Below are 10041 nucleotides of genomic sequence, written 5' to 3'. Positions count from 1 at the left end.
TGCAAATAAGCATATAAACCTGCATAATTTCTCAAAGATGGAAGTGCTCTCATGACCACACATCAAAGAAAGCGAGCAAGGATACAGAATATTTGAGTGGCAAAAGCACATCGAAACCATGTAAATAACCAAAATGACAAGAACAAGCTCCCAAAACTCTGAACAAATCAGACCTACCAGAAGATGACCCCCTGCTCTTTTGGTTTAGTTCGCGGGAGATTAGGTGCCACCTTATGCTTCAGACTTGTCAGCAGGTCTGAATTTTCTGTTCATGTTATCAAGATAACCCTGCTTGCAAAAGGATCATTGTCCATGTCACGAAAGCTGATTAAGAAAACTTCAACTGAATGAGCTATATATCACCCTTAATGAATCAACTGAAAACATGAAAAGTCACCCTGATATCTGGATTATGTACCTGGAGTATGCAAACTGCAGCAAATTTATCTGTAATTGTTTTGGCCTCATCTCGATTTTTTAGATTGAGAGGATGTAAGAGGGCTTCAACACACTGTAGAGAACACAACAACAAGATCAATCAAATCGCTCCACTAACAGAGAAATTCAAAAAGGAGATGGGAAGAGAGTACAAAGGTGCGCCATAGATTAAGGAGCAACACTAATGAATCCAATTATCAGCCTAGTGTATTACAACAAATGCAATTTACTATCCCAATATGTTTGATCAAGAATGCTCAGAGAAGAAAACGGAATTCACCTTTGAGGTGAAATTTTCATCCCAATATGTGTAGCACAGATCATCAAGTTTCCCTGTTTTACAAAGTTCTCCAGCAAGAAGCCTTACTTGAACTGCCTGATTTACAGAAAAGACAACATTAGAAAACATAAAGTGGAACAGGGTGAACTGTACAAGAGCATGAGAACTTTACATTTGGACTGTGTTGACCATGAAGGTTGAATGGATAGCCCACAACAAACCCAGCTAGGGAATATTTCAAAGCCTATCCAGTAAACAAAGTTGAAATCAGAGATAACATCTTTCATGTCTATTAGAATAAGGTCAAAACTGCAGAAGAACGAATAGGTTCAACAAGAGAAGTTGAAAATTTACAGCTTAGTCAATTAAAAAATACTGCAAAATGATTGACAATATTCTGCTTTAAATCTCTTCTGGCATTTTTGTGGAAAGTGTCAAACCTAAATATTTTGGGAAAATTCATGATAAAATAAAACCAAATTGGTAAAGAAGCCTGAGTACCCAACATCTTACAGTCACTGGGATCCCTCATTCCTCTTGGGCAGAGGTAAATTTGAATTTAGTTTACAAACTGCGAAAATAAGCTCAACCAAATACTTAAAAAGAATGGTGGGATGTGCCATCACTCATTATACCATAATGCTGTTTAGCACACTGAGTACTCAATCTTTCACTAAAGACTAACTTTTGATATATCCGCAGTAGATATGATGTTAACAGGATATTCAACATACCAATGTTTTGAAATCATCTGCCATCAAGTTGATGTTTGTCTTTGTCCGACTCAAGACACTGCAAGAATCATTCAGTACAAGTACAACCAACTGATCAACTCGAGAATAGAAAACAACAGAAAAATCTTTGGTAAATAAGGAAATAGATTGAAATTATCTCCTGCATGGAGATTGTTCTCTTTTTCACAAGACACATCAGTGACTATAATGGAAGCAAGTCAATTGGTCAGTACTCACTAGCCAAGAAAATAAGGCGCTATCTTGTCAAGCTTGTAGTTAAAGTCTTTTCAGACTCCTTTATTTTTTTTGCAAGGAGAATCTTCTCAGATTTGACAAATAAATTTATGACAACAACAGACAATTATTGCAAAAACCCTTGATCAGCATACACTGAAGCAAATTTGATACCGCCGGCCCAGCCAGGAAGGGGAAAAACAGTTTAGGCCCACCAAATTCTAGTTTGACGAGCTTGGCTCAGACTGACTGAGCATAGTACATACTGCTCTAAGTCTGGGCGGAACATGCCCACAAAGTTTACCACCATGAAGATCTGCCAATTGGTACACAGACAGTTTACTAACCACACATCTTTATTGCTAAATAATTGGCACAATTTTCTGTGTATCTGTCCATCTAGATTTAGACTACATACAGAGATGGGCGGATGCATAGTCTTTTCCATTTTTCTTTTTACCATCTGGTAAGGCTAAAACCACATAACTGCTCAGCATTTGATACCGCCTGTTCTTAAAAGAACTTTTTTTTGGTGGGGTCAGTACGAATTAGAAAGAATTGATGTTGTTTCAAAATGCAGAACACAAATATATCGGCATTGATTCAATCATAGAACATTACTGTCTTGCATAGAGCAAGTCGGTTTCCAATTGGCACTGGAATACAATGCCAGCGGATCAATGGTTTTGGTGTCCTACAGCAAAACTTGACGACTGAAAGAATTCACAAGCGGGGCCATTCATGCACAAACATTCCTATGGAGAACTTCATCTGCATCCTTATATCAAAAAAAGAAGTCTACGCTAGAACTAGAGTACAATGAAATCAGTTATTTGTGTTTATGCCAGTTAACATAGGGATAAAAGCAAACCCTCGAGACATAGCATTAATAGTATCGAATACATTATGCGGCGGGGAGCAATTGTCGGAGGCGCTTACCTCAGAGGCAAAGCAATCCTGTTCTTCTCATCGGAGACGGCCAGCCCAACGTACTTGCTGCCAACGTCGAGCCCGAGCAGCCGAGCCACCTTCGTCTTCGATCCACCCTCCAGAACCTTCTGGAATAGCTCTTCCGCCTGCAGCAGCCTCATTGTATACCTCAACGTGGCCGGCGATGGGTTCGGGGCGACTGCAGCACAGCCGCGCAGGCGGAGTTAGGGGAACGGGGACTACAGACAAGAGGAAGTAAAAGGAACTGAAGTGCCCAGTTTGGACGGCCCAGATTAATAGAAATAACCATCCGACGGCAGATGGGGCAACGGTGCTCAAGGCAGGTCTGAACTGGATGCCCCGCTAGGCCCCCACCACCAGTCCACTGTCCACCACACTACGCGGCGCGGCGCGGCTCTCAGATTCCCGTGTCGCTCTGGGACCCCCTCCGCTTCGGCTGTTGCAGACTGCAGGAGTGAAGCATCCATGGCAGAAGAGGCGGTGCAGGAGCAGCCGAGCCCCACGACGCCCCACCGTCCGCTGCATCGTCAAGCTAGGTACACTCTTTCGCTGTCCGCCACGACATGCCTCCTTTCCATGTGTGCCTCTACGCCTCTCTTGCATTGGTTGATCTCAAAAGCTCCGGTGGGTACCGCAGGTGGAGCGGCGATGACGAACAAGGGCGAGCTGGAGAGCATCAACGAGGAGAGCCTGCGGTCGGCGTGCGCGCAGCTGCGGCTGGCCATGTCCGAATCCGAGGGCGGTGGCGCCCCGGAGAAGGTTCTGGGGATGGACTGGAGCAAGAGGCACGGCGATCCGGCCGACTCAGCTGTGGACGCGGAGTGGATCGCCGGGATGGCTGCGCTGGGGCTCGACACCAATTTCATCGTACTCCTGCTAAGCTGAAGTCGATCCCACATGATGGTCCATATTTTTGCTCTGGAATTTGTAAGCTCAAAATTCTATGTTAATGTGTGCATTATTGATTCGCAAGTAACATGGCACAATTCGTCTTAGTGGAAGAGCAACACTGTGCACATTGGATTGCATGGCTCGGCTCGACACTGTATGCTCTAGGATATTCCTTCCTGAGAGATATTTTTAAGCAACTGGTCTTAATCAGTTACCTTGGCGTATGTAAGCCTTACGAACTATTGATAGACTAGTAGGTTTTATGAAGCTAAACTCCGAAAAATTGCAGATAAAATTAGTTTTATAATTCTGGTTCAGGGTCTTTTGGCCACTTCCCAGCAAGTAGATCTGGAGTTCATAAAGGAGGGCTGCATTGGACACTTGTGAAGGCTAGCTTTGTCGCTACAAGAATTTCAGTGAGGCCCCTTTCGATGTCTAATATCTTGTCAAAATGTTTCTCCTTTTCTTTTGATATTCTGAAAGCATGTGGTAATGCAATAAAATTTGTAATTTAGGTCACTTCTCTTAACCAGGAAATTGTTAGAGCCTTGGCAAGAGGTATGCATTTTTGGGATCCTTTTATTTATGTTTGTTTCTATGTGGTATTATGCCTCATGCCAAGGATGGTCTGTATGATGTTATTTCTCATATCAATATTGCAGGTATTTAGAATCCATGATAATGTTTCCTTCTTGTCCATAGTAAGATATGTTTATGTTTCCTTTGTTTAGTTTTATATCGTATACTGAAGTTCTTATTTAACCCATATACCATGCAAGGATGTATCCTCGTTTGTTAGGAACAATTTCTGCCTTTTATCTGCAAATCTTAATGAGCCTTAATAAATTGACAGTCATATTACTTGTCCATTTTGAAATAGACCTTCAATAGTTATTATTAGATTGTCAGTTAGAATCAGTGGTGAGTAGAAGACTTATGGAAATGCATATTCTTTTGCAGAAGGAATACCATATGTTGGGATGTCACCATTTGCTTGTGGGTGGTCTACCAGTCAAAGAAAAGTGAACAAACTTGAAAACTATTGCTTTCCTACCACAGACATCTTCTTGGATTTTTTTTAATTGTTCTGACCTCTTAATAAATGGATTAGAGACCTAACCCTCAGTCAACAATCGAGAAGCACAGCTCAATAATAAATCAAACAGAGACTTTTCACATTTAGTTTCTTATCCTGATTATTATTCTATATAAGCATGGAATAGAAGTTGAACATTGGTACTACCTCATTCACAAATAGTATGTTTTAATTACATTACAGAACAATTCAAACACTTGCAAGTTAGAATAAAAGACAAACAGAATGTTTTGATCACAAACTCAAAGGACACTGTTGCTGCCAAATTTTGAACCTCTTTATTGGGTCCAGTACAAGTTCCAGTACGATAATATCAGATGTAGTCCTATTTGACATGTGCATACCAGAGATACATAATAATTTTCACCGCAATCTTTGATTTTCCTAATCCTAGCAAACCCAGAAAAATGGACAGCTTGGATATTTATTGCTGCTACAGGAAAAAATGGCATTTCAGACAGAGCAAATTTAATGCATTGGACCTCTACTGACATGTCCTGTCTTTTGTAGGAGTGTAGAGATTAGCTCAAAATGATATGAAAGTTAAAAGAACTTCAGCATGGATGCAGAAACATGGATTTTACATGAAGCCTAAATAGATATATGTATCACTCATCACTTCATCAGCAGTGACGCATAAGAGAACAATCAAGGCCCTGAAGTCCCAGCACACAGGCATATGGGTACATGTAAAATATTGCATCTGAAATTCTTAAAATTTTCTTTACACTAACCGAGCATAGTGAACCAAGCATGGTGTAGACATTAATACATTATTATTGCAGGGGACATCATAGCAGCAAGATTCATCATTCCACTGGGCGTCTACTCAAATTAAGAATGTATACATAGCAAGTTCAAAATCGTATGAAAAATTCAGAGAAGCTTCTTCAGCATTATTACAGTGATATAGATTTTACTATCAAGTCTACATTAATATCAGCACCAGCAGGCCAGCAGTAACACCGAACAAGAAAAATAAAGAATCCACCTCCCAAGTCCTGTGATGTCAATAGATAGTCATACATGTTCTTTAAAACACAATATCTAGAATTCCTCACTTTTTTTTTTTGACGGGGACTTCCTCACATTATCGATAACGATCTAAAACATTACTACTACAGGAAACATATCGGAAGCAAATCTTGGCACGCTATTGGATTTGGGGGGAAAGCACTCTTCCAAACCCTAAGCTTGAGAAATTAAAACACGCAGTCGTATCCAAGAAACGCTAAACGCAGTCGTTCTTCTAGCCGAATCGATCGGTTCGGCGGCGTCAAGAACAAGGGCCGGCCACCAGATCACCTAATTCAATCACCAAATGGAAGCAACATCGTCCACAACGACCAAAGAACCGCAAGAAAGCAAGCACCTTTTGTAGGTAAACGAAGAGCAGGCCGAGCATAACATTGCAAATCGACGCAAGAACCCGAGTTAAAGCTACAGAGATTCGAAAACGGAATCGCGCGGGTACCTTGCTGCTTCCAAGAGGCAAGGACGGGCGGCTGCTCGGTGGCGGCGACAACTGGGAGGGAGGGAAGGATGGGCGAAACGGTGGCGGCGGCGTCGCCCGCTGAGAGGGGAGGCCTCGAATTCGAGCGAGTCTGCTCGGGGGCGCGCGGCGGCCGGCGGGGTTGCGTTTTGAGAGAAGCCGTCGCCTGTCAAGTCGCCGTGCCGCAGCGACCTGGGCCGGGGAAAACCCAGCGCGGCCCAGGGTGCGATTGGCCCGGGGAAAGCCTAGCTCCCCGAGTGAATCTGTTCACCCAATCCATTTCCTACGGCTGCGAATTGGCCCTGCGCGGGAGGACACACTTTTTCCGTGAAAGAAGTGGGAGCGACCGAACCGCCGCAGCGTTGTATTCATAATAAATCGTGCCCGGCATGCGTGTTTTCACGTTTCGAATATATATACTAACGGTCACTGCATGTGGGCCCCTCGCACGTGGATACTTGTGTTGCCATGCGGGTTGGTCGGTAGAAAAGAATCGTGCCAATTGAGAAATGAGACTGCCCGTTTGAAAGTGAACGGCTCATAGGAAACGCCGTCTGGGCTGGTTCAGAGCTGGGCTAGGATGGCCTAATGACAAAGTATGTGTTTGGTTGCAGGGTCCAACTGGATTGGGATAGGTTCGATCAGTGGCGGAGGGCCCCATGTGGCGAGGTGTGGCGCTCGCCATACCTCGGCCCGGCCCATAGTGGGAATACTTCGGCTCGGCCCATCCCAACTAAAAAAAATCTAACCCTATCCGGCTATCCCCAGTTCCCCACTGGCCCACTCCGCAGCTTGCTCCCGCGCCCGCCGCCCCGCAGGCCCCGCGCGCCGCCGCGCGGCCCCGCCCCCGCCCGCAGCCCCGCCCGCCGCCCGCAGCCCCGCGCGCCGCCAGCCGCCGCCCGCAGCCCCGCGCCCCCGCGGCCCCGCCCCTGCCCCCGCCCGCCCACCGCCCGCAGCCCCGCCCCCGCCTGCCCGCCTCGGCGCCTCCCGCAGGCCACAGCCCCGCGTGCCGCCGCTGCCGCCCGCACCCCCGCCCGCCCCGGATCAGAAAGTAATTAGCATGTTGCCACTCGACGGTGATGCTTCTAATCCAAGCTCTAGTAGAAAAGGGAAAAGAAAGGCACAAGAAAGAGGTGAGAGGAGTAGTATTTTTTGGGTGTTGTATAGGATTGGAAACTTAAGCTAATTTACTTTAATGTGAATTTGACTATTTATTTCAGATCTAAAGAGCTATTTTAGTCCATTCGTATCCAGTAGCACAAACCCAAGCACTCATGGAAGTGAAGTTGGTAATGCCATAATAGAGGAGGAAGAGGTGGTGGAAACTCATTTGGAGGACACCAATACCATAGGCCAACAGCCAGGTAGCAATGAAAATGATCAAGGTACAATAACTGAGTTCAATCCGGATTATATCATTTCTGATCCAGGGCTTCGGATTCCAATTGAGCAATTTAGTCCTAATATTAGAGATGAAATTAGGAGGGCTTTCATGGAACGAGGTCCAACTCAACCTAGTAGTCATATTTTTTCCTAGAGGAGAAGATAAAAGGCGCTTTCGAAAAGAATGGTTTGAGAAATATAATTGGCTGGAATATAGCTTGGTGAATGATAAGGCTTATTGCTTTTGTTGTTATCTTTTTAGAAGAGTGGTGTAGATGATGACAAATTTGGTTATGAGGCCTTTACAAAAGAAGGCTTTAGGCAATGGAAGAATGCCTACTTAGCACTCCCTAGACATGTTGGTGGCCCTAATAGTGCTCATAATAGATCAAGAGCGGCATTTGATGATTTTGATAATCAAAGGGCAAGTGTAAAGGAGAAAATTGTAGTTCATACCAAAGAGGCAGAAAAGAAGTATGAAACCCGTGTAGATACATCTTTGGCTATTGTAAGTTATATTGCCTTACAAGGTGAACCGTTTTGTGGACATGATGAATCAGAAACTTCATTGAACAAAGGCAACTTTCTAGAATTTCTTGATTGGTACAAACTAAGAAATGAGGAAGTGAGGTAGGCATTTGAATTTGCTTGTCCTAAAAATGCTAAAAATGACTTCTGGAACAATTTAGAAAGAACTTGCCGAGTGTTGTGCTCAAGCGGTTACCAAAGTCATAAAAGAAGAGATGAGTGGTTGTTTATTCTCTATTCTTGTTGATGATCTCGTGATATATCAGTCAAAGAGCAAATGGCCATAATAGTCAGGTAAACATCCACTTTTATATCTTATTTTCTTGTTGAATATTGATGAATCTTGTTATATATTCTAAATATTGTGAGTTTCCTCGTATAGGTATGTGAATAAAAAAGGGCAAGTAGTTGAAAGATTTTTGGGATATCAAGCATGTCAAGCTAACTACATCAGAAGCATTAAAGAGAGCAATAGTGGAGGTTCTTAGTGCCCATGGTTTAACTATTGCAAAAATACGAGGCCAAGGGTATGATGGAGCTTCTAATATGAGAGGTGAATTCAATGATGTTCAAAAACTAATTCGTGATGAGAACCATATGCTTTTCTATATCCATTGTTTTGCTCACCAATTGCAGTTGGTAGTTGTTTCGGGTTCAAAGTGTTGTTCATCTATAGAGGATTTCTTTGACTATGTGAACATGATTGTGAGCAGCACTAGTACATCTTGTAAGAGGAAGGATTTATTGATTGATAGTCATCATACAATTGTTTTGAATAAGTTGGAGAGTGGAGATATTCCATCAGGTAGAGGACAAACGTCAAGAAACATCATTGCCTAGGCCTGGAGATACAAGACGGGGATCTCACTACAGGACATTGCTTCGTATTGAAACAATGTGGGACTCAACAATAGAAGTTCTGCAAGTGGTGCATGATGAGGAACGTAATCCATCAAGGGCAAGGGGGTTGGTGCCTACTATGGAGTCTTTTAGCTTTGTGTTTACCATGAAGATGATGTTACAGATCCTTCGCATAACAAATGAGCTATATCATCTGTTGCAGAAGAAGGATCAAATTATTGTTGAGGCCATGTCTTTGGTTATTGACGTAAAACACGTTTGAACAATTTGAGAAGCGAAGGTTATGAGCCACTACTTGAAGAAGTCAAAACATTTTGCCAAGAAATGATATCCAATACCAAATATGGAAGATAGTGTACCAAGATTTGGTAGATCAAGGAAAGGAGGGAGAAACAACATCACTCAAGATCATTACTTTCGTGTTGATACCTTCTTTGCTACCATAGATGCTATCACAACAGAGTTTGATCATCGATTCATGAGGTATCATCGGAATTACTTACTTGCTTTGCTTGCCTTGATCCTAGAGATTCGTTCTCTAACTTTGATGTGAATAAACTGCTCGCCTCACGGATATATATTTGGATGATTTTTCTTTTGATGACCGGAAAAGAATAAGAGACCAGTTAGAAACCTTCATTATCATTTAGAAGAGTTGAGGCATTCAGAGCTTGTTATGACCTTGCAAGCCTAGCAATGAAAATGGTTGAACTTAAGAGGCATGAATATTTCCCTTGGTTTATCGCCTAATTGAGCTGGCATTGCTGTACCAGTAGCAACTGCATCAGTTGAAAGAGCATTTTCAGCCATGAAGATTATTAAACTGAGTTGCGGAACAAGATGTCTGATGGTTGGCTTAATGACTTGATGGTGGTGTATATTGAGCGGGAGATATTTAAAGGAATTGATCTTGAATCTATCAAGAAGGCTTTTCAGAAGAAAAAAAGATAGAAATATGCAATTGCCAAAGTCTCCTAGACGCAACTAATAATAAATATACCGGTATAACTCTATACTCTAATGTGTATCTTGTATTACATTTAATATTTTAACTCGAATATTTCGTTACTAATTTATGTTGTCTCTTGTTTGACAGCTTCTTTGGTCCAATTGTTGATTTGATGCGTACTTTACGTTTTTTCTTCATTTGAGG

The 10041-nt window shown here is 42.7% G+C and overlaps 2 protein-coding genes across 14 annotated transcripts; one reads left to right on the top strand and one right to left on the bottom strand.

Moving 5' to 3' along the window:
* On the bottom strand, window positions 1-6271 carry LOC112883294 (putative pre-16S rRNA nuclease). 3 transcript variants are annotated; one of them, XM_025948577.1, is made up of 7 exons: window positions 6099-6271; window positions 2626-2855; window positions 1453-1510; window positions 891-962; window positions 719-814; window positions 419-511; window positions 1-288 (listed from the first exon to the last, which is right to left on the bottom strand). In XM_025948577.1, exons 2-7 carry the CDS (start codon window positions 2775-2777, stop codon window positions 232-234), a joined length of 528 nt encoding a protein of 175 aa, XP_025804362.1. In that variant the 5' UTR covers window positions 2778-2855; window positions 6099-6271; the 3' UTR covers window positions 1-231. The 3 variants fall into 3 exon arrangements, with proteins under 3 accessions (XP_025804362.1, XP_025804361.1, XP_025804363.1); XM_025948576.1 differs by having other exon boundaries at window positions 2626-2815; window positions 6099-6270; XM_025948578.1 differs by lacking the exon at window positions 6099-6271 and adding an exon at window positions 2924-3416 and having other exon boundaries at window positions 2626-2815.
* Window positions 3514-5694, top strand: LOC112883295 (isopentenyl phosphate kinase-like). 11 transcript variants are annotated; one of them, XR_003226793.1, is made up of 7 exons: window positions 3514-3564; window positions 3847-3944; window positions 4044-4086; window positions 4191-4229; window positions 4489-4550; window positions 5135-5307; window positions 5410-5694. XR_003226793.1 is itself a non-coding variant. In XM_025948580.1 (4 exons), the coding sequence occupies exons 1-4, from the start codon at window positions 3615-3617 to the stop codon at window positions 4608-4610; spliced, it is 402 nt and encodes a 133-aa protein (XP_025804365.1). In that variant the 5' UTR covers window positions 3519-3614; the 3' UTR covers window positions 4611-4710. The 11 variants fall into 11 exon arrangements, 1 of the variants encoding a protein (XP_025804365.1); XR_003226789.1 differs by lacking the exon at window positions 4191-4229; XR_003226788.1 differs by having other exon boundaries at window positions 4489-5307.
* Window positions 6272-10041: the final 3770 nt, after the last annotated feature.

The sequence above is a fragment of the Panicum hallii genome, chromosome 2 (assembly GCF_002211085.1).
Source record: "Panicum hallii strain FIL2 chromosome 2, PHallii_v3.1, whole genome shotgun sequence".
NCBI lineage: Eukaryota > Viridiplantae > Streptophyta > Magnoliopsida > Poales > Poaceae > Panicum > Panicum hallii.
The sequence above is the reverse complement of the archived record's forward strand: the minus strand, read 5'-3'. Positions and strand labels throughout refer to the sequence as shown.

Coding starts and splice junctions, on each gene's coding strand:
- LOC112883295 (XM_025948580.1), top strand. CDS start 3,615: ATGGCACAATTCGTCTTAGTGGAAGAGCAACACTGTGCACATTGGATT. Junction 3,754..3,846: donor AATCAGTTACCTTGGCGTAT/GTAAGCCTTACG, acceptor ATTCTGGTTCAG/GGTCTTTTGGCCACTTCCCA. Junction 3,945..4,043: donor TTGTCGCTACAAGAATTTCA/GTGAGGCCCCTT, acceptor TTTGTAATTTAG/GTCACTTCTCTTAACCAGGA.
- LOC112883294 (XM_025948577.1), bottom strand. CDS start 2,777: ATGAGGCTGCTGCAGGCGGAAGAGCTATTCCAGAAGGTTCTGGAGGGT. Junction 1,511..2,625: donor AGGATTGCTTTGCCTCTGAG/GTAAGCGCCTCC, acceptor TGATTCTTGCAG/TGTCTTGAGTCGGACAAAGA. Junction 289..418: donor CTGCAGTTTGCATACTCCAG/GTACATAATCCA, acceptor TTTTGCAAGCAG/GGTTATCTTGATAACATGAA.